This window comes from Mastomys coucha, unplaced genomic scaffold (genome assembly GCF_008632895.1).
Source record: "Mastomys coucha isolate ucsf_1 unplaced genomic scaffold, UCSF_Mcou_1 pScaffold22, whole genome shotgun sequence".
Classification (NCBI taxonomy): Eukaryota; Metazoa; Chordata; class Mammalia; order Rodentia; family Muridae; genus Mastomys; species Mastomys coucha.
The window spans coordinates 32,858,072-32,882,120 of record NW_022196905.1 but is presented as its reverse complement, the minus strand read 5'-3'; the positions used below and the strand labels follow the sequence as shown (position 1 = coordinate 32,882,120).

Here is a 24,049-nt window from a genome sequence, read left to right as displayed (position 1 = left end):
TTTGGCCTCTGAATTCTAGAGTGCTCTGATACCCTGTCCAAATAGAGGAGGGATCCAGAAGTGAGCTGACACATGTGGCTCCTTTGCTTTCTTTCTGGGGAACAGGCAGAGTAGGAAGACAAACTACAGCAGGAACCTTAGGCCTTGCTCTCAAACTCTTAGTTCTGATTAAAAGTCATAGCCACTGCTTGATTTCTTTTAAAGGCATTTATTTGCTCTTCAGAAACATCCCCAGACCTAAATAGGCCTCACAGGAGGTACCTTATATGTCTGTCTCTGAGCCCAACAATCTAGGAAATAAGCAGTCTGTGGCCCCAGAGGGAAGAGGATGCATCAGGAGGCACTTGATAAGGGAGGCAGACCTGGCTAAAAAGAATGGCCTTCAAGACAGGAGTGACCACGCGGGAGCAGAATGCTGAGCTAACTGCCATGATGGACTTGCCTGGGAGTTTCTCTAAGCTCTGAAGTGTTCTGTGGACTGATGACTTACTAATGTTACTTTGGGGGCTGGGGGTTAGATAGAGAGCTTTTCTGAGCTTTGTCAAGTTTGTAACAGCCTTCTCTTCCACAGGACCACAGCCGTTTTGTCAACTGTGTGCGATTCTCTCCTGATGGGAACAGATTTGCCACAGCTAGCGCTGATGGCCAGGTAAGAACTGGGGCAGAGAAGGAGGCTGCACATAGGCAGGTTCATGGCAGTGTTCCCTGTTCCCCACTTCTAGGGTGTTACCAGACATAAATCTCTCATTGCATTTCAAAGAATACTCAAGATTCTAACTGTACAGCCACAATTGCTGGGGAAATGGTGGGCTAATAGCACACAACACCAACTTCTACATAACTTGTTTGTTTCTTGAAGATTTTCATTTATGATGGGAAGACAGGAGAGAAGGTGTGTGCCCTTGGAGGAAGCAAAGCCCATGATGGAGGGATTTATGCCGTGAGTACAAATATGTTTCCCAAGGTGCTAATTTTAGTTTGGTCAGTTCTGTGTTGGTAGTCTTCAAAGATTGTTTGAAGCTAGATGAATATTTGATATAAACAGCTAAGAGTTGAGCCATGGCACAGAGTTTTAAAGGTGATAGGTAGTGGGAGCAGACAGTGGCTGAGCAGGAACCTTGGGGGACTGGGCCCATCCTACCACCTCATTCAGTTTCAGCCCTCTGACATGTGACATTGTTTTGTTGAAATAGATTAGTTGGAGTCCTGATAGCACCCATTTGCTATCTGCCTCTGGAGACAAAACCTCTAAGATTTGGGATGTCAATGTAAACTCTGTGGTCAGCACATTTCCCATGGGCTCCAATGTTCTGGACCAGCAGCTGGGCTGCCTCTGGCAGAAGGACCATCTCCTCAGCATCTCCCTGTCTGGATACATCAACTACCTGGACAAGAACAACCCCAGCAAGCCCCTCCGGGTCATCAAGGTAAGCCTTACTCTAGGCATGCTGTGGATAGAAAACAGACTCCATTGGTCTACCGTGAAAGGGAGGAAACAGGACTGGCCAAGTGGAAGAGCAATGTCAGGTTTCCTTGGCCCTGGGAGTTTTGGCAGAAGTTAGCTTGGTATTTTGGGGCTTTAATAGCCTCTTGGAAGTACTGTGAGCAGCGCAGAGTTGGGGTTTGCGGACTTTGGGCCACTGTTCTCTACTTCCTGAGTGACTTGGCCTGTTAGGACTGTACCTCACAACTGCAGGATGAGAGTGGGAACATGGTGTTAGGGCAGGTTATAGAGCATGGAGGGTGGGATGGGAAACTGTCAGGGCCGGTGGGAAGAGTGTGGAAGGTAAGGGGGATGGTGAATAAATGAGGAGAACATTCAGCTGTGAATTCAGTGGGGAGATGGCCTTGAATCTGGATCATGGTGTAGTTTGAAAGACCCTGGGGTTCACAGCATAGACAGGAGCAAATGAAGTTGGACAAGCTGCCAAGGCCCCAATGGAAGCCCAAAAGGCCACCCTTGACAGACCATAACTTGAGGTTCAAAACCATCCCTGGGGCTCACTCAAGCCAGGTACTTAAGGCCATGTTGTGCTTCCCTTGCTCCGTTGGCCCCTGTCACTTTGGCCTCTTAGGAGACGTGTAGCCAGATGGTTGGAACAGCTCCCAGGATCACTTTTGTCATGTCCTAAGGCAGTTTTCAGGGTCTTTTAATGACAGCCATGACCATGACCAAAAGCAAGTTGGAGTGGAAAGGGTTTATTTGGCTTACACTTTCATATTTATGTTACTCATCAAAGGAAGTCAGGACTCAAACAGGGCAAGAACCTAGAGGCAGGAGCTGATGCAGAGGCCATAGAGGGGTGCTACTTATTGGCTTGCTTAGTCTGCTTTTTCTCCAACCCAGGACCACCAGCCTAGGGCTGATCCCTTCCTGATTAAGCACTAAGAAATGCCCTTCAGCCCAATCCTGCAGAGGCATTTTCCTGATTGAGGTTCTCCTCTTAGATGACTTTAGCTTGTGTCAGATTGACATAGAAACATCTAACACACAGGCTCCATGCCTTAACCCCCATCCTGGTTGTTGAGAATTTCTAGAGCTTGTATTTTAAGTGAAACCCCCTGGCCCAGCCCTGCTCTCACTAGTGCATCCTGCTATTCAGAGGACTAAAACAGAGGGCAACAGTACCTGTTCTGCAGGTGAGATTGTACAGAAGCAAGAGGCCTCCTGACCTTCCAGCATAGAATTGGGAGCCCCTCTATTGTCAGGTCCCAGAGCATGGCTATGTGTACGATGGACGACAAAACATGGCTACTGCTACAGCTGTGAAGTTGTTTTGTGGCGAGAAGTCAGGCAGATCTTAGTCCTTTACCAGTACCTTACCCAGAAGAGCAGTTTCTGGTAGGCTGCCTCCTGGGCATCTTGGCCTAACTACTGCTTTGGGCTACCCCTTCTGCCAGAATCATAGAGTCCTGCTAATGCTTCTTGGCTAGGCCAGCTCTAGGGTTATCATTGTCTTTTTAAGTTCTCAGAGAAACCTACATTTCAGCCTGTCTGTGTAGTGTATGGATCATGCTAGGTGGCAGCTGTCATTCTCAGGCTACAGAGAACACAAGCTGTTCTAGTGAACAGATGTTTGAGATTGGAATGTGATTCCTAGTTGTTTTACCTGGAGACTTACATGGCCTTCTTACCTGGGAGCTTTATAGCAAAGGGTTTACTACTGGCTGGCCAAAAGAGCTCAGTCAGGGTCTCTGGAGCTGGCCTTTGTGTTGCTTTCTCTGCTCTATGTTTCTCAAGCTTAAGGGTATGTAAGAATCACTAGAGAATACTAACTTTAAACAATTCTGCCCAGAGAGGACTAGATATTGCAATAAGGACTGAAATCTTAAATCGCTCAAGCAAGGCTGTTGACATAGGCAACGAGTCCCCCTGAAATCTTGCTAAGTACATGTTTTCATTCAGTAGGCCAGGCACTATGCTTGGTGCCTATGAGGCCCGTGCTGGGTTGAACAAAAGACAGCTTGGGCTCATGTCTTTTAAGAAGTTATTCAATGTGTTCTACTAAGGACTGTCAGTATTTTCTGAGGGTAAATGCCATATTATGGCAACAAAGGAGATCCATGGAATCCCTGAGACAAGATACAAGGAGGAAGTCCCAAGCATGAAGCAGACCTAACAGCCATCAAGGGTTCTGGAAAATAGCAGAGTCTGGTGGGGACCCAGGGAGAGGGAGAAATTAGAGGACACCTGAGTGCTATCTGAGCCAATTACAGAGAAGGTGAGAGGCCCCACTCTAGAAAGTCCTGTGTACACAACAAGGTTTCCTGCTTCATCAGTAGTGAGGGACCCTAGAAAAATAAGTACCAAGGAGGTCCTGAGCACAGGACATCCACTGTCTAATTCTATCCTGGCTGCCTTCCTCCCTGGGATTGACCCAGCTGCTGTGCCCATGGGAAACAGCAGGGGCAGGGTTTCCCTCTATAGGTGCCTTAGGTCCTTGAGTGCTAGGCTTTGATATAGACCTTGTTCTTAGCCCAGGTAGGTTTTAGGTATTGAGGGAAGCAGCATTTGGTGGTTTGTTGGATCTGCTGACTGGGACATGGATGACTGATCCCAAGTGAGTGGCTTGGGATAGACTTGTGGGCAGTGTGTCTGCTGGAGTCCAAGCACAGCTCAGCCTGTGAGTATATGCTACCTCAGCTCAACCCATCCCATTGTCTCTTTCTCTCAGGGTCACAGTAAATCCATCCAGTGTCTGACAGTGCACAGAAATGGTGGCAAGTCCTACATCTATTCTGGGAGCCATGATGGACATATCAATATCCTTTGACTTGGAGGTTGGCCCAGGCACTGGCAAGAGAGAGAACTTTTCTGTTCCCATGGTGCTGGAGGCCAGGCCAACCAGATGGCTCTAGCCCCAGCTGCACTCACTAAGCAGTATGACCTCTGGTCATATATCTGCACCTAGTGCCTTGACTTCTCCAGGCCTTGGGCAGAAGAAGGCCTTGGCCCTGCTTTCTGTTCAAACTAGCACGGTGCCTGTCTCTGCACTTGAGCTCCTTTGTTTATAATGAAGGTGCATTGCTGTGTCAAGCTCTGTCACTGGCAATGAAATCATTGAGTCTTAGGATTCAGGACGTACAGACCCTCAGCAGAGGCACTTTGCTTTAAACATGGGGAAACTGAAGCCCAGAGAGGCAAGGTGACTCTCCCCAAACTACATGGTCTGTTAACAAGAGAACTGGAACCAGAACTAAGGAGGGAGTGGGTTCTCTGTGCCCAGTGTCCCCAGTCACTTACGAATTCCTAGGAGGTATGTAACCTATTAGAGGCATGCCTGCTGTGCCTGTGCTCTGTCACCTGTTTTGGGCACCCACTGTGAAGCTGGCTCTGCATGATGACTGCTTATTCCCATGTTGCTGGCTTCCTGGGGTAGGCTGTCTCAGTATCCTCACAACATGTCTCCCAAACCTACTTTGTCTCAGGTTTTCACAAGACCCAGGAATATCCACCAGCCTAGAAAGGTTGGACAACCCACCCTCTACCACTAGGCAAGGAAAAGTGTCACAGCTGGTGGCCAAGCAGTCCCCTGGCCAGTCTGCCCTGTAGTTGTAGTCAGGCCCTCACCATGTCCCTTAAGTACTTTTTCAGTCACACTTGAACCTTTAGTGCCCATGTCTAGATTTCCATCCGTACAGCTCCTGTATACTGAGCCTCCCACGGAAATGATCGTGGTCACTTAAAAGGAGATTCTCTTTGTTTGTACCCTTTAGCCACACCTTATCCCAGTGCACCTGAGGCTCAGCATCCACACACCACCCCTGTAAGATGGGACTCCTCCACCCTCAGGGTAGTACCCAGTAGCACCTAGGCAGTAGTTACTTGAGTACTAGGGCACAGCCAGCTTACCTGCGGGTAGTCTTAGCCTCAGTTACTGATACAGGAAAGACAAAAGGAGCATTTGGCTCACATTCAGTGGGTAGCAACGCATGAACCATGCTGCTCTCTGAACATGGTACTCTCTGGTCACTGCAGAAGCCCACTTCAAAAAGGCTGTTCCAGGAGTAGTCAGTGGTCCTAGTTAGAGCATACTACACAATCTGGAATTGTAGTCAGAAGTGTTTTATTCTTGTTCTTGTCTCCAGAGAATTTACATAGAGATATCTACCTTGGCAGTGAGGTCCCAGTCTAAACCTGAATTCATTTGTTTCATGTGTACCCTACAGCTCAGAGATTATAATACTGTACAGTGTTTCTTCTGTGCCTGTCTTCAGACTGGAACTGCCACATGGCACAGCACTTTCTGGCCTACCATGCATTGTATCAGTACTCAGGAACTTGGATTTAGGACTGTTGCACATTAGGCATGTCAGCTATCATGGCCATCATAGACAAGTCTTCCTATCCAGTACATTGGCTTTGCATGCATTCTTAAAAGAAGGTTGTGCTATTTATTGCCTTGGCCCTTTGGCTAGTAGCCAGGCTGACCCACAGTCTTCACACTTCACACTGCCTTAGCTCACTGAAATCCCAAGCTTGGCCATCCATGAGAATGCCTCCTGTGCTTTCTGCAGTATCTTCAGCCTGCAAGAAGGGCAGCCATGGTTTCCTAGAGCCATAGGCACCAACATCCTGACGTCTGGTTTCTCCTTAACCACGCCCCACATTACTGGGATTCAGAGACAGGAGAGAATGACTCCTTCTCTGGAAAAGGCCACACAAATCAGGTGTCCAGGATGACTGTGGATGAGTCAGGGCAGTTGGTCAGCTGCAGCATGGATGACACAGTGCGGTACACCAATCTTGCACTGAGGGACTATAGGTAAGTCCTGACTGAGGAAGCCAGCCATGGGTCTAGAGAGGCCCAGGAGGAGCCACAGATACCTGGAAAGGTTCCGGGTCAAGGGTGGTTCCTGCCTGCCCTCCCTGTTTGTTTTATATATCATTCAGATACTAAGCCCAGCGGGTTGAGCAACAGGGCCTGGTAACTAGGTTCACAGGTGTAGACCCTGCCCCAAAGCAGCCTGCAGCTCCATGAGTCATTAACCTGTCTGTTCTCCTTTGTATTTTTCTGCCAGTAGAGACAGTAACAGTGGAGCTTAGGTTGTTTAAAAACAAAGTTAGGTGATGCTCAAAGGCTAATGACATGCCAGGTGCTGGGTATGAGGATCAACTTCCTGTTTGGGTATAAGTGGACATGTGACACTGAATCAGAGTATCCATCCACAGTGATGATGGGTGAAAGTAGGCAAGAGAGCTAGAGGGGCTACTCCAAGTGGTTCGCTTAGAAGCAGACTCACCAACCTTCACAAGACCTACCCACTACACTAACTGACAAATATCCCCGCCCCCTATCCTCTCCATCCTGAAGACTACAATCATGGCCTTTCTTGACTCAAATGTCAATGTGAATGTGCTAGGAATGTGTCTGGCCTGGAGAATGAGGAGATCCTGGGGGCCATCTTTATGAACCCCTCACCCCAGACATGAGCCTGGCTGGCAGCAGACCTGCCTATGTGTCCTGTATTTTCTGACTAGTGGCCACTGGGCATCTGAGAATAAAGGCACCCCAGAACCCAGGGCTCCTAGCTGTCTGCTTTCTATTGCCTTGTGACATCACTTGTGAAAGTTGTCCAGTTTCCAGCCTGTAACTGCAAGGGTCAGGAGAACTTGGGTACTCTGGAGGCCAGCCATGGGTTAGCCTAGTTCTATAGAAGCTTGCTAGTCAACATTTTCAAGAAAGATGTGGCTATAAATTATTCTAGGTGAGTTTTGATAACATTCATCTAATATAAGGGGGAAGTAGAGCCTTCATTAAAGGTATTGTGGTTTCAGTTCCCCTCTTGGGAAGAGCAGCTATGACCCTCAGAAGGCCCCTCAGTCCTGTATGTACCTAGAAAATTGCAGTCTTGGGCCTCTAGATGGGAGATGATTTGGCTGCATTTAGCATGGGTGATAGGAAGAGGCCGCACAGCTCCTGAAACCTCTACTTCCTGCTTCCACCTTTTCCCCACTCTGGTCTCCCTTCATGATAAAAAGACCTCTCTTGTGCCCTTCAGGAGAGGTTACAGTAGGATTTTCCCCATGTAGCTGAGTGGTGCGGTTTCTGCAGTGTTTATTGATACCACACTGAGCTACTTGAATGTGGAAGTAATCTGCTTTCCCTACTCTCCTCCCCCTCCCCCCAACAGTGGACAAGGCGTTGTGAAACTGGATGTTCAACCAAAGTGTGTAGCTGTTGGTCCTGGGGGATATACCGTGGTTGTGTGCATTGGACAGGTATGGTTAGCTGCATTTTGTCCAGAAGTAGTGGGATATGAGTTATAATAGTTTCTGGATTCCACCCATGTCCTGATTTCCTTTTTCTGATACTATGATAAAACACAGACCAAAACTAACTTGGGGAGGAAAAGTTTATTTGGCTTTTAATCTACGTCCTAGTTCATGATTGAGAACCAGCAGGGCAGGAACTCAAAGCAGGAACTGGTCTATAAAAGGCTTATGCTCAATTATCTTTCCTACCTATCCCAGGACTGCCTGCCTAGGGATGGTACCACCCACAATGAATTGGGCCCTCCCGAGTCAATTACCAGACAAAACTGCCCCACAGACCAGGCCAGTTAAAGCAATTCTTCAGTTTGAGCTTCCATCTTCCAGGTGACTCCTCCAGTGTTTTGTGCTGCAGGCTTGCTGTGCCTGTGGCTTCTCAGAGTCTCTGTGCTGATAGGCAAAGTGCTGTCCCCTAAATTGAAGCACAGGAAAAGGGCAGAGCTGGTCTCTAAGCATCAGATCAAACTGTAGACCCATCTGTCCATAAGGGTCTGAGGCACACTCAGCCATGTGGTTTTGTCATTATCCTTCTTATCTTAGCCCTTCCCTGGTGGAGCTGTGTGATTTGAATCACTTCCTCACCCTCTCTGAGCTCTTGAGTTCTCCCTAACAGAAGCATGGGCTTGTCATGAATATATAGCTGTCCTACTCCTTGCACAGCTTAGATGTTGAATAACACTGCCACATGAGGATAAGGTGAGGCCCAGACCACGTTAGCTTCTAACTCTCTGAAGTCCCTGCATACCTTTTCCTCTAGAGTGGCTAGAATAGAAGCCTCTGCTCACATCTGTTCCTGACCTACTTTGTGTAGAATTCTGCTTCACCATGTCATTTTGTAAACCCAAACATCCCATCATGTGGTCAGGGCCAGCAACTGACTAGTGGTTCCTGTTGGCATGAGTGGCAGACCCTGCTGAAGAAAGGGCCATTCAGGATCTCCCCACCCCTCCCTGAAAAGAGAGAGTGGATTCTGTGTCCCAGATAATCAGATGTCCCTGCCAAATAATTACTCCACTCAGTCTGGGCCAGCCACAGGGCACAAAAAGGAATGTACTGCATGCAGTGCCCTGGGCAGGGCTGCTTCTCTATGGCAGATCTGCCAGCCTTGTGTCAGCACCTGGCCCTGGTGGACAGTGCATGAGGACTTAGGGCCTTTTTTTTGGCAAGACACCTTGTTCTGAGCCCCACTTACTTCAACTGAGGTCATTGTGACTGTGAGCTGACCCTGTTCTTGAGGCTGATCTGAAGAATTAGTCATGGTGGACGAAAGCAGGGACTCAGACTACCTGCCATTAGAGGTAGTGTAATGACAAATTCCTCTACAGTGTCCTAGGAGGTCAGGGCACCAGCTGCCAGATAGAAGGGTTTTCTCTTTGCATGTGTATACACCATGTTACCTGCTGTATGTAACCTTGACTCCTGATCAGTACATAGCTTAGTCAAGATCAGTCTACCATATTTTTCCAGAGCCCTGACAGCGAACACATGGAAGTATCTGTCACTTAGGCAAGCACGGCTGGTCTCAGCATGACTGAGTGTGGTGTAGCCTCCACACACAGTCTTCCACTATTATTTTAAAGCAGGGTAGGACTTGCAGGTTGTCTGCTATTTTGCAGTCCCCCTTCCTCCGTGCATCTGGGGTTGCTCCGTTGTTCCCTCAGGGCTCTACTGCTGACCTGAGGACTAGAGAAAGACTTAGTGCTAAGTGTCCAGTAACCTTTGTCATAGATACCACACTGTTCCCCAGGCTGAACAAAAACATGCACTACACAGCATTAGCTGTTTCTTGTGATCTAGATCTAGAGTCGGAATCCTCAGAGTCAGGCTACTACTGCCCCTGATGGTTAAGAGTCAAGTCCTTTCCTTGTGATTTTCTCAAGTTCTGGCCAGCAACTAACAGTAATATAGTCCTGATGGGGAAGAAGGTAATGCCTCCATCAAAAGATTGAAATTGACCCAGGGTGTGGCTTAGAGCCAAGAGCCACTAACCAGAACTCGATTTTCGTGCTGATGATCAGTGTCTCAAGGGTCCACTGATTTGACTACGTCTTCCATGTTACAGATTGTCCTTCTGAAGGACCAGAAGAAGTGCTTCAGCATTGACAACCCTGGCTACGAGCCTGAAGTTGTTGCTGTGCACCCTGGTGGGGACACAGTGGCTATTGGTGGCACGGTAAGGTCCATTTCCTTAATTCAATGACCTTGGTATCTGACTGGGAGCTCAGAGAAGGCCAAGGTATTCAGTATATGCCAGAATCCCAAAGAAGTAGGTTCTAATGCTATTGAAAGAATGGATTTGTTAGCAAGAGTAAGCAAGGAAAGAGAAAGAAAGATTCTTTCTCCCATGTACTTGATGTAGGCTGCCAGTAGAAGGTATGGCCCAGATTAAAGGTATATGTTCCTAACTCAAAGATCCATACTAAAAGCAAGTCTTCCACTTCAAATGATTTAACTAAGGGGGGGGGGACCTCAGATGTACCTCTCTGCTTGGATTTTAATTAAATGACAACCAAGAATAACCATCACATAAAATGTACCTGCTTGCCTGGCACAAGTGATATCTCTAGAGGCTGGAGAGCTGTTTGCAAAGTTGTTTTCTAGGTTGACCTTTCAGGGAACCATGAGCACTATGTATGGGGCCCCCTTGGCAGCCAGACAACACACAGAATAAGATGAGGGAGCCCTTGGTACAGTCATTTCTGCCCAGGTGAGGAAGATGCTGAGGGGAAACACTTGAGGAGATATGTGGACAGTTAGCAGCCAGAGCCCAGGGTACATACTGGAGCCTACTGAGCCATGGCAGAGCATTTTACTGAAACCCTGACTTTACTGTGTGTCAGGCCACATGATATTTATGTTAAGGAGTAACTGCTTTCTGTCTCTGCCTGCAGGATGGCAATGTGCGTGTGTACTCGATCCTGGGCTCCACACTAAAGGATGAAGGCAAACTCCTGGAGGCTAAGGGGCCAGTGACAGACTTGGCTTACTCTCATGATGGTGCCTTCCTAGCTGTGTGTGATGCCAGCAAGGTGGTCACAGTGTTCAGTGTAGCTGATGGCTATTCGGTGAGTAGGGTGCAGACCCCTCCATCCTAAACTAGAGGGCATAGGGAAGTACTAGCCAGACATTCTTGGGCTTTGCCTTCCTCAGCCATGTCTTCATCTTCATGCACGGCAGGCACCTGGTGGGGCTCTTGGGAGGATGCTGTGAGCTGGGGTTAGTGATCAGGTACTGGGGCTTCTCCCTTTTACTTCAAGGGCTGGCTGGGAGGACACATGGTGCTCTGGCCTTAGCTCTGATATTAACACCTCTGTTTTCTTTCTGTACTAGGAGAATAATGTTTTTTATGGACACCATGCAAAAATTGTGTGCCTGGCCTGGTCACCAGATAATGAACACTTTGCGTCTGGCGGCATGGACATGATGGTGTACGTGTGGACACTGAGTGACCCAGAGACCAAAGTCAAGATCCAAGGTAACTCCCACTCTTGGGCCTCAGCCAGTATAAGGCCTGGGCTCTCTGGGCTTCTCTAGAAATAGTACCCTGATAATGGTTTCTAGGATCAGGTGACCCTGGGACTGTGCTTTAAGAAGTGACCTGATGAGATGTGGCTTCATTCTTCCCTCTAGCACTCTGCTAGCCTGCAGAGGAATCCTGAGACATTCATTCCAGTAAGAATCCTTGATCTCCAAATGGAGGGCATACTTGAGGAAAAGCTTGACATGTTTTCCTCTCCACCTCACTCTTATGCCTCAACCCACAACCAAGTTATCTTAGTTTCACCGTTGTGTTGTCAGTAGAAGGGTAATTAGAATCATGCTTTTCCAAGGAGACAGATTTCTTTTAAAAAAAAAAAAAATCATTATTCTGATTATCCAGTGTCTTACTACTCCTGCTGATAGGGTCCCCAGTCACACAAGGCTGGTGGTGGTCCTGAGTGAGACAGCCATATGCCATTTTTATACTGTCTCCTTGGTCTACCTGCTACTCAGAAGACAACCATTTGTGTTCACTGAACAGGGATCCTAACCTATGTTATCTCAAGACTACCTCCAATGGCTACAAGTCAGGGAGGCCCACTGTCTTGGAAAGGCAGACCAGGAGGAGGAGCCCTGAAACAGATCCAAGGAGCCATTTTGGTTTGTAAGGAAATCTAGAAAGCTCACAAATGAAATGGATCAGGAAGGTAATGTGTCAGGGCTAGTGATACATAGGATGGACGTAGCGTCTGTCTGCTGTGCTCACAGTCTCTCAAATACAAGGCCATGGAGGTGGCCTTGCTGTGGAGAGAATGCTGAACTTAAAGTTCTTGGCTTGACCTCCCTCCCTCCTGAGATACATCTACCACACTTGAATGGGACTGCTGAACCACTCTGGGAGCCACCTAGGTACAGGGAACAGGGATCCTATAGGGGACCCCTTTCCTGGAACTTAGAGGCCCCTTGGAACTTCATGAGAAGCTGGGGCTGAATGAAGCATAGAGGTGCAGTATCTCATGACTGGAGTCAAGAATAATGCTGATGAGATGGCAGTTGGAGTCTGTCCTCCAGTGTGACTTCTAGAGGAGATTCCAGACGGGTCCTCAGTACATTTGTCTATATCTCACCTCTTCCACTTAAGGGCCATATGTGACACTAGTAACAGGACCTTCCCAAGGCATCAAAATCCAAAGAGCTCAAGTCCTCTGTCAGAACTGGCATAGAAGCATTTGCATATAAAGTGTACCCATTGATGCACTTCATACCACTGACATAGCAGTGTACATGGCACACAAACACTTATCTCTGTGTTAAGTACGGTCAGAGCCATTGTGAAACTGGCAAGTTTGCCTGTTTGATTGGTTCAGTCTCTAAATGCAGCTCCTGTGGACCTGTGTGTTCCATCCTGTCTGACTGTCAATCTGTATGTGAAAAAGGATGTTTTTCACCAGGAGTTAAGACAGGAGTCACTCGGTGTAGGTGGTCAGGGCCTGGAGGTACTGCTGACTCACCTGCTCTTGCCTCTTTCTTCACTTACTTGTCCTTGTGAAAATGGAACTGCCACTGTGGTAGATTTCTGCTTCTGGCTTTGGCCCAGTGGCTCTCTCTTCTTAAATATAGGTAGAGGCAGAATGGGCCTGTTTCTTCAATTTCCACTCTTTTCCTAGATGCTCACCGGCTGCACCATGTCAGCAGCCTGGCCTGGCTGGATGAACACACATTGGTCACCACCTCCCATGACGCCTCTGTGAAGGAGTGGACAATCACCTACTGAGGACGCCGCTCACCCCACGGACCGAATCAGGGACTAGAGTTTAACTGCCTCAGAGCACCCTTCTCTTAACTATTTCTGTAACGCTCCCCTTCCTGCCTGCCCTGGGAGTGGGGAGGGCCTGCGAATACCCTCCTCTCTTCAGGGTGTCCATGTCTGTACGCGTCCTTCTGAGAGCTTTAGACAGTAACAGTTTGCACAGGAGAAATAAAGCAAGCATTTAAACAGCATGTGGAGCGTACCTAAAAACTTACAGCCCACCAGACCATGAGAGTGTGGAACATTCCAGAGGCAGCAGCCTCCAAAGCACAGACCCAAGCCCCTGTGGCTCTTGCAGCCTATCAGGAAGCTGGGTAGGGAGCAGGCCACGGCTCCCCTTCCCCATGCAGGATGCGTTTGCACTGGAAAGGAGGAGCTGCTTTGCAGGCATCAGCATTCTGTGTAGGGCAGGTCTGTTCCTCTGTGTAAGTCATGTTACATGGCTGCCTCCTGGACCCATCCCCAGATCCCATGGGGACGTGAACCTTGATCTCATTGTCAGATTTTGTGCTTGATTTTTTTTTTTTTTAAGAATGGAATCATGGGAATTTTTTTTTTTTTTTTAATGTATCTTGACTGTTGTCTGTCTTGTTCCTGACCTGGCGCGCTGACAGTCCCTTGTCCAGACAAGTAGAGCCCTCGTTAGCCAGACTGAGGTGTCCTGGTCACGTGATTACCACACTTCAGTGTTTCCCTGTCTCTTCCCAACTCTGGCCCCAAGAGCAGAGATTAAGGACAAGATGATGTTACTGTAATTTGTCTTGTTTTTACCTTTTTTTTCTTTTTCAGTGCAGAAATTAAAGTAAGTATAAAGCACCGTGATTGGCAGTTTCTTTGCGTGTGTCGGAATCACTGGTAAATGTTGGCTGAGAACAATCCCTCCCCTTGCACTTGTGAAAACACTTTGAACGCTTTAAGAGATTAGACTGAGAAATAATTAAATATCTTTTCTCTTGATTGTGGATCACTGGCTCTGTGTGGCGGTACGTGTGGGAGGATGGGGGTGGTTTTGGGGAACCCACCAGCCAGCTTCTCTGGTGGGGTCTTTATGAACCCACATTGTGGCCATCACATGGAAGGACAGCCCAAGAGAAACCAAGACTCCTAGTCCTGTTCCCATCCCTGCTTCCAGTCCCCACATGGCCTGGCCCACCCACTTCTTTAGAGCTCAGTTTCATTTGTAACAGTATTGGGCCTGATGCTGTCCAGATCCTACCTCACCCTCCTGCCAGAAACTGGGTCTAGGTGCAGCCAGAACAACTCAAAGCACTGTTCGTGGGTACAGGTTTTAGCCCCCATAGAAACTTTCCTCTCTGGTTCTTGATGTTGATTCTGCCATGCATGTGTAAAAGGATAACAAAAGTCAAGAAAATTAAAGTACATTGTGTGAAATGCAGACCACAGAACAAGGTCAGAAACATGTTTGGCATTGAAACCAGATGATGTCAAGGAGTCAGTGGATGGATGAAAGCAGGCAGCACCTGAAGGAGGGCAGCCTGTCTTGTCTCTTTACATTACACTATGTTGAGTTAGACATCAGAGTTGACAATGGGACCCATTTACTCCAGGGTAGAATATTCAGTGGGAGAATTCAATGAAAAGTTTTGTTTTTTTAAAAAAACCTTTTATTATGTGTGTGAGTATATGTGTATATGTATTTCATATTCGGAAGCCAGAAGCTTTGAGTGAGGGCCTCTTTCTTGAACCCGGGGCTCATGTTCTCAGATAGACTGCAAGCCAGCAAGCTCCAGCAAACCTGTCTGACTCCCTTAGAACTGGGGGCATAGGCATAGAGGATTCTGTGAATGCTAGGACCTGAATTCTCATCCTCATGATGATGCAGTAAGTACGCTTAACCACCCGAGCATCTCTGCAGCCCCAAATTTGTTCCTAAGAAAGACCAATGGTGAAAGCAGTGGCATTTGACTGTATTCATGATTATCTCAAATCCAAGCTGGCAGGAGACAGCTCTAGTAGACCAGGGGACACTTTGATGTGCTTACTACCAGACAGATTTTTTTCTTTAAAAAAATTTTTTTTTCATAAAAATAGTACAATCTTTAAACTCTAAGAACAGAAACCACGTTGCAGGAGAATACCCATCAAGTGACCCCATTTTGAATGTTGCCATCTAACTCTGAGGTGTGAGGCTTCTTTGGCAACTTTTCAAAAGGAAAAAAAAGTGGCCCACACCTATGATTTTCACTGTTTAAACAAGAAAGGTCTGTATGTGCTGTCAAGGGAGCACAGATTGTCATGGATTTGTCATTACTGGTGGCCACACCCCTGAGCACCCAGTTGCAGTTACTGATTTCTTGGAGAGGCATTCACAGTAGTGATTGGGACTTGCCTTCCTCTTAAGGCCAGAATGATAGCTCTGTGCCAGTCAGCTGCATTTGGGTATCAGTATAGCTTTGGCTTCCTGAAACAGCAAAGATCTTAGGAGATGCGCGCGCGCCAAAGAAAAGGTGGAGTAGCTAGTTCCAGGAACTTTGCTAATCCAGAGCCTCAGGGCTCTGGTTCCCGATACCTGCCCCTCCTGAATGATCCACTATGAGGGGGGAACTAAGAATGAAGGTCTAGTGGTTTATGAGACTCTCCACCCTGTTGACCAGTAGATGAAGATTGCATTCCTAGAATGAATGTGTTCCCCTCCCTAACTGAATATCTTGGGTTGGGTCCCTCTGAAAGTTTCCACTGTTTATGTTGTTTCCTTGGTAACCCTCTCCCTGCCCCCAACTTGTGGGTTAAATACCCCACACTTCTTGTGTTCGGCGTCGAACTCTGGCCAGCAAGGTCATGAGATCGACCTGGTACCGGTATCCCCAATAAACCTCATGTGATTGCAGCAAGTTCAGTCTCTCGTGAGTCATTGGGTGGTCACATCATCCCGAGACTTGAGTAAGGATCTCCCCAGTTCTGGGGGTCTTTCAACAGGTCTTTTGCTTGTATATTATGGTTTCCAGTTTTGTGTATATGGGATGAGAGAGCAGGTATATGATTATCATACTTTTGTGTATATGTGTTCTAATTTGGTTTGGTTTGTTTTCATTTATTATTGCCTGTTTTTTGTTTGTTTGTTTTTTTACTAAGGAAAAGGAAGGCTTTGAGTTGTATATGTGGAGAGGATCTGGGAGGAGAAGTGGGAGGGGAAACCTGATCAGAATATATTGTATGAGAAAATTTACTTTACAATTACTTTAAAAGTAATTGCTCAATTAAAAGGATATCTGGATTAAAAACCAGGTGTGTGGACTCTTTTTGTGGGTTCACACTAATGTTAGATGCTAAGACGAAAAGGCCCAACTTAGGAGTTGTTGACTCCTATGGGCTCAGGGATACAGCCTGTCTCCACCCAGCACTGCTCTTCTGGAGTGGTCTCTTGTACACCAGGCATTTGGCAGGAAGCAGAATACACTCTTATTTATGATGCTAAAATGGAACCCAGGGTGTCTCATGCTCAGCCAGTGCTCTCCCACTGAGCTACACCCTCAGCCTTGTTCCCGGTGTTAAAGGAACCAATACAAGCCTTATTAAACTTATGAGTATATTAGAGCAGAACTGCTTTTTTTCTAGGACCTCAGACTTGCTATGTAGCCAAGGCTAGCCATGACACTGCCCCTCCTGCCTCCACCTCCCAAGTGCTGGGACTGGAAGCTTTCACTACCTGGTTTTTGTAGTGTGCACATGCAAATTGAATCTGAAACTGAAACTGAAGCTGTAGTTTTGTCAGGCTTCTCTTCGTGACCCGGTGGTGGTGGTGGTGACTAGAAGATTAAATGTGAAAGTACTTCTCCAAGGATCTTTTGGAGTTAGTCTTGTGTGAAGTGAAGTGACTTTCCTCAGCAAGTCACTTGCTCCCAGTATGGACCTGGGGCTGGGTAGGCTTTGAAATGTAGACCCTCCTTAAAGACTCCAACAGGTTGTGATCATGGGAGGTGCCACTGAAAACCAAGCAAAACTACACTTGAGTATATTTAAAGAAATTGGTTAAACCCAGCATTCATCAGAACACACCAGAAAAATACCCCCTAAAATTAGAATGGCATTGTTTTACATTTTAGAAAATGTCTCTAATGTGTGATACATTGTTTTCATTGAAGCAAGTGGAAATCTGGTCTCAGTAGAAGAGGGCAAGGACTTGATCCACTTTGCAGAGAGCTCTGGGTCTTGATCTTGGACACTTTTCCCCAAAGTACACCAGAGGAAAGCCAGATATTGTCTTGAGCAGTCTGAAACCACAGCCACTGACTTCCTGTCTTCTGTTAAGTAGAAATCCAGCTTGGATTTTTTTCTTGAATCCGTTTATCAGTTTGAAACATGATTTGGGAAATGATTCATTCATGTAAGCATCTGCCCGAGTCACCATGAATGTCCTGTGTCAGACCATTATTTAAGAGTTGTTAACAACTCCAGGTGACTATACCAGGTTTTAGGTCTCAGCTCCTGTCATCTCCAGTCTGGTTTGCACTGTTGAGTCTTACCTGCCAGGAGGTGGTGGCATGTGGCCCTGCTCACACGCATGAACACACACACATACAGAGAGAGACGGAGAAAGGAAATCTCCCATTTTATAGGAGGCCTTAGTTCCGTGAGCATACTTTCAGGGAACCGAAGGGCTGGAGTTGGAGCCTGGGAAGAACACCCCACAATAAGGTAGCCTCGTGCCCAGCTTGTTTACTCCAGAAGAGGAGGCAAGGAGAACAACCAACCTCCCATTCAGAGCAAATCTGAGTCACTGCTGGGCAGATCTGGGGATATATTAAGGAACTTGGTTTTATTTCCAACCTGTATGTTGACAGTATATTTGGACTGCAAGGTAGATTTTTCTTTTAATCTATCAGTGCATGCCATCTTCAGTGAGCAAGATAGTCTCAATACTCTGGAACTTGGACAGAGCAGACACAGTTGATGCCTAGTGGACATGCAGCTATGAAGATGTACATAAAGCTGTGGCAGCCATGCCACAGTAGGACAGAAAGCTACAGGCGCCCACCATACTATCTTGGTCTGATCTGCAGCTCAAACATGGGGTTTCCTAACAGCCACATGGCTAACACTGAGCCTGTATTTCAGCTTAGAGGAGCTTATTTTTAACTAATAAATACCCTGTCCAATTAGAATTCTAGGTATGATTTTATATACAAAAGTTTTTACAGAACAAATTTTGACAACCACAGAATGAAACCAACTCTAAAAAGCAATAATTTATTTCTATGGAATAAAAATCAACCTTAAATGTGCCCATTCATTTAGTTTCAGAAAGATGTGGAGGTTGCACCTGGCCCCACAGAGGCTTGATGTACCAGAGTAGGGAGATAACCCTGGGGGGACCCCCACCCACTCAGAGGAGAAGGGGAGGGGGGATTGGAGGAAGGGATGTGGGAGAGGGGCAGTGAGTGGGATGTAAAATGAATAAGTAAATTTAATTCCTTTCATTCTTTTTTATATATTATTATTCAAAAGGGAAATTTTCCTAAGGAAAATTGGGCTGAAGATACAGCTCAATGGGACAGCGACTGTCTAGCATGAGTCCCCGCCTGATTGCATCACCAACACCATAAATAAACACATAAACAAGAGTGTAATTACTACTCTGGGTGAAAATTAAAGGTTGTTTGCAATAGTGGTGAAACGGAAGGCATGTCTTTGATCCTGATCTTGAGGCATAGTGCCCATGAAAAGCTTAGGCCTAGGCAAAATAGTACAGGTCTTTAATCTCAAAAGACAGACAAGCAAATCTCTGAGTTCAAGGCCAACATGGGACATTGCAAATTCTAGGTGAAGAAAAACAAGTCTAGGTGTGGTGGTACATACCTTTAATCCCAACACTCTGAAGATACAGCCATGCAGATCTCTGCATTCAAGGTAAATCTACAGAGCAAGTTCCAGGACAGCCAAGCTTAAGCAGTGAGGGATTTGGAAAAGAGAAGGCTGGTAGTAGAATGTATGTGTGTTGGGGGTAGGGGAGGTTCCAGCCTCAGCAAGCAGCAGAACTTGACAGCTTCAGCCATGTTGCTCTAGCTTTAGACTCAAGAATAGAAGGGCCACATACTGAAATTCTCCACTGGAAACCTCTTAGGCCAGGTCAAATCACTCAGCAACAAAACCTTCCATATTTCTACTAGGATAGCTCATTTTGTTCCTTCTTAAATCATCCCACTGCTTTGCAAACCCAAAGTCTCAAAATCCACATTCCTCCAAATGAAAACATGCTTAGGCCTGTCACAGCAATACCCCACTCCCTGGTACCAACTTCTTTCTGTCTTAGGGTTTTACTGCTGTGAACAGACACCATGGCCAAGGCAACTCTTGGATGCCAAGGATGACATTTAATTGGGGCTGGCTTACAGGTTCAGAGTTTCAGTCCATTATTATTAAGGTGGGAGCATGGCAGTGTCTTGGCAAGTATGGTGTGTGAGGAATTGGAAGAGTTCTACATCTTCATCTGAAGGCCACTAGAAGACTGGCTCTCACATGGTTAGGAGAAGGGTCTCATTGCCCAACCACATTGTGACACACTTCCTCCAACAGGACCACACCAGCTTCAACAAGGCTATATACCTCCTAATAGTGCCACTCCCTGAGCCAACCGTGTTGTGATGGTTTGTATAAATGTATGGTCTTTTATGGTTGGAGTTGGTGTGTCATTGTGAGTGTGGGCTTTAAGACCCTCATTCTAGCTGCCTGGAAGTCAGCATTCTGCTAGTGGCCTTCAGATGAAGATGTACAACTCTCAGCTCTGTCTGCACCATGCCTGCCTAGACACTGCTGTGTTCCCACCTTGATGATGATAGACTGAATCTCTGAACCTGTAAGCCAGCCCCAACTAAACGCTGTCCTTTGTAAGACTTGCCTTGGTCATGGTGTCTGTTCACAGCAATAAAACCCTAACTAAGACACATATTCAAACTGCCACAACCTTTTTCTAGAAATTCCCTCCACTTTATTCCCCAATTGCCATTGCGACTCCACTTCCCCTGCCCTTCCTGGATCCTGAGGGGAGGAAGTGGGATGCAGGAACAGCCTGGGGTGATGGAGGCCTCAGGCAATGGGCGAGCACAGTGAGAAACAGACTTCTGGGGAGTCAGGCTTCATTGAGCAGCTCATTTAATTGGGGAAACAAAGACTATTTAAACATCTGTGGAGTGGGTAGAGACTTTTGAGGTGAGTGTTCGTCTTTGGTTGGGGCTAAGGAGCTGGGAATGCCTTATTTGCATGAAGGGGAATTCCAGGTGCTTGCTGGACATGACCATATAAGGAAAAGGGAAGTGGAAGAAAAGAGAACCTGGCTTCAACTGTGTGACCTCCTCTGGTGGGACAAAGGTTGAGGGGGTAGGGGTCACAGGACTTGCAGGTCCTGGCAGGGGATGGAGTATTCCTCACTGCAACTACTCTCAAGATGATATTTCCAGGTTCCTTGATACCCTCGACCCCACACCCAATGTGATTTTCGGGGAGACTGGCCCAAAGCAAGGGTGCTTGAGCTCCAGATTGTGACTCTCCCACCACACATCGCCCATTCCAGACAAATCCTCTCCCCAGTTCTCAGCTTCTCATCACTTGTCAATTCCTTTTGTTAATTTTTAAAAGATTTGTGTATTTCATGTATATGAATGCTCCATATGTATGTAAGCCTACATGACAGAAGAGAGCATCAGATCCTATTGTAGATGGCTGTGAATCATCTATAATTCTGGGAATTGAACTCAGGACCTCTTAAAGAGCAGCTAGTACTCTTAATCACTAAGCCATCCCTCCAGCCTCCTTGTTCATTTTTTTTTTAAATGTCTGGAAGGCTTTATTTTCTACAAAAACCATAGACAATCTCAGATTCTTAGGAGTTTGAGAGCCATATTTCCACATGGTATGATTTGAGGGGACAGGAAATGATCTTTAACATTTATATTCATGTGTTGACTCCTTTTGTTTATTTATTACTATTATTATTACTTTTAAAAAAGCATTTGGCTCATATTGACTTACGAGCAAATGGTTCTGGATATTAATACTAAGATTGGCTGCTACTGTCCACTAGAGACCACACTTCATAAGACACCCTAATGCATTTGAATCTCAGGTGAATGACAACCCAATTTTTTTTAGCACAAGTATGTCCCCATGTATTGTACACATAGCTACACTATTCAGAAAAGACCAGGCTCGGGGCGGCATGGGCATGGATTTATTTTCAGATTCACTGTTTCTGCTGTCCTTTTACCTGTAATAACCTGACTTAGATGGACTGTAGTTTATACTTCATAGCATTCTTCAAGGTGTGGCTGTTACTCCCCAAATAACAGACGCTGAAGCTGGGAACAGTCTGCTGGGTAATTAATGCTAAATAACTGGACTCCTGCAGAGCATAATATAAAGACTTGAAACTAGCCTTGACTGTCAGGATCCTCTGGGCAAGCCCTTGTGATTTCAAAGGTAAGTGAGGAGCACATGGAAGTAGATGGACTTATTGTCCAACACACTTATTGGATGGGACAGGCTGCCTCAGGAAGTGTTGAGCAGCTTGTGTCTATTAGTATACAGCAAACAGGTACCAGCTCCACAGGTTAGGTTGGCGATGACCAAGTGAATGGGCCACTTGAAGGCCTGTGGGTAGTATGCAGAAGCCAGGCAGAGCAGTGCAGCACCTGTAGGTACCTTGAGGGAAGTCAAGGTACCAGTGCTAATGTGGAGTGTAAAGGCACAAGACAGAGAGAGAGAGAGAGAGAGAGAGAGAGAGAGAGAGAGAGAGCTTGTAAGCAGGGCAATGAGAGAGGAAGCTCTGTAGAGCCTCCCACTGGCCAAACTGAACTGGTTTGGGGGCCTAGTTCACAGGGAAACCTAAGTTTCGTGATAGAGTTGAGGACCCCTTGGCAAAGATGCTCAGGTGCACAGCAAGACAGAGTGACCCAGAACCTTTGCTAATGGAGGCAGGCAGTCCCAGCCCCTGCTTCAGTACCACCATCTCTAACTCATATGGTTCCATCCTCCATGGTTGTATTCTCGAAAGGATGGTGAAGGAGGAAGAAGGATAGTGTCGGTATGTAGGAGGGAAAACATCTTTCCGGAGTAATGGCTGAGTCCCTTAGATCTCACTAGCCAGAGTTAGGCCACTCTAGGGAGAGAGTACCAAAGCTAGGGATCTGGTGTCTGAACAGAACCAACAAAGCCAATATATACTCAAGCAATGTGGCTACAGACTGAGGTGTGGGCTCAAAAGAAACCTGGATTTCACCAGCCCATGAGCATGCTTGCTAGCACAGCAGAACCTGTCCTGTGCTGACATACAAAAAGGAAGAGAGAAGAACATGTGTCAGGGGTTTTAGCGGTGTCTACAACAGTAATGTCAACTTCCATCACTGCAAAATGAGAAGCAGATCAGCACAGGCCTCGTGGGGTTGTATGGGGTCTCCTTGAGAGACTCCAGGTAAAGCCCTAGCTGGGGCCTGACCCCCCAAACTCCAAATCTCACTGTTGTTCCTGGACACATGAAAGGTGCTGAAAAGAATGAGCTAATGTCTACATGATAGCACGGTGGATGGAGGGCACAGAATAACTTACCAACGGATGAGATAGTACAGTGCAAAGAGTGAGTTGGCCAGCAGGAGGGGCCTGGGTGAAGGCCAGGAGTGTTCCTGGATCTGCTGGACACATGAGGCTGTAGCGGGTGTATGGGAAAGCCCAAGCCTCCCTCCCGGGTCCCCAGCAAAGCTGCTCTTCTTCCTCTCCCCTTTCCTTTTGCAACATCTACTTCATCCTACTGGGATGTGACACTGGTACTATCTGAAGGCTGCAGAGCACTCCTAATGACTACATTAGGAAAAGCCTGTCTTGTTGCTTGCATTAAATGCCTACAAACATGCATCTGAGGCCAGAAGCAACGTTGTCCTGTTGCTGTCTCTGTTCCAGTCCAAATGGTCTGAACACATCTCTCAACTAGTTGACGTGTTCTTATTAGGAACCCCAGACATTGCCTCACTTGGGGCCGATTTTTCTGCTCTTGTGATATAATATCTAAAACCTTTTTTAAAAACTTAATTAAAAAAAAAAACCAAGTCTAAAATGTTAGTTTTGATTGACAACTTGTTTGGATTAAGTAACACCTAGGTTATTAATAAGGCACACCTCTGAGCATGTCTGTGAGGGCATCTCCAGAAGGACTCACTGAGGGTGAAGAGCTGCCCTGAATGTAGATGGCACCGTCCAGTCAACAAGATCTCAAAATAAATACAAAGAGAGATAGGAAACAAACGGGCGCTGGAATCCTCACATTTCTTTTTTTTTTTTTTTTTTTGGTTTTTTCGAGACAGGGTTTCTCTGTGTAGCTCTGGCTGTCCTGGAACTCACTTTGTAGACCAGGCTGGCCTCGAACTCAGAAATCCACCTGCCTCTGCCTCCCAAGTGCTGGGATTAAAGGCGTGCGCCACCACCGCCCAGCGTGAATCCTCACATTTCTGCTCCCCATTCCATGAGTGGTTCCTGGACCCCATATCCTGTTGTCATGAACTGTGGTGGGCACAGTGGTCTTTGGACTCACAGAGAAGCCCTCAGAGAGCCATGACTGATAATCACGAAGGGATGTCTCCTCAATCGGGGAGATAGAAATCAGATAACTGCATCCTATCCAGAAAGCTGAGAGTTGATTTTGCTAATGACCTGGTGACTTAGCTGTGAAGGCAAATCTCACCCAGATTCCCCAGAATGATTATTTCAGACTCACTCGACATTGGGTCCAGGTTGCTGATCAGTCTGCAAGAGGTTTGCATTTGTATCTCTTCACAGGATCCCTTCCTTATGTGACCCCATCAGAGACTCCCTCAGTGCACTCTACCATACTTTACCCACTGTGAAAAACAGTATCCTATTTTTTTTTTTTAAAAAAAAAGTTTTTAGATTATTTTATTTTATTCCATATGTATGTGTCGCATGCATGTGTGTGTGCCACATGTCTGGTGCTCAGGGAAGATAGAAGAGAGCATTGGATCTCC

General features: G+C 46.7%; 1 protein-coding gene across 2 annotated transcripts in view; it reads left to right on the top strand.

Moving 5' to 3' along the window:
* Positions 1-13,880, top strand: part of Wdr1 (WD repeat domain 1) — a 33,701-nt gene extending 19,821 nt beyond the window's left edge. For both annotated transcript variants that reach the window (XM_031341959.1, XM_031341958.1), the window contains 10 exons: positions 572-649; positions 860-940; positions 1,194-1,427; positions 4,176-4,263; positions 6,110-6,266; positions 7,636-7,723; positions 9,837-9,947; positions 10,666-10,839; positions 11,105-11,249; positions 12,922-13,880. In XM_031341959.1, coding sequence (XP_031197819.1) covers positions 572-649; positions 860-940; positions 1,194-1,427; positions 4,176-4,263; positions 6,110-6,266; positions 7,636-7,723; positions 9,837-9,947; positions 10,666-10,839; positions 11,105-11,249; positions 12,922-13,028 — 1,263 coding nt within the window. In that variant the 3' untranslated portion in view covers positions 13,029-13,880. The remainder of the gene's footprint in view (positions 1-571; positions 650-859; positions 941-1,193; positions 1,428-4,175; positions 4,264-6,109; positions 6,267-7,635; positions 7,724-9,836; positions 9,948-10,665; positions 10,840-11,104; positions 11,250-12,921) is intronic.
* Positions 13,881-24,049: the final 10,169 nt, after the last annotated feature.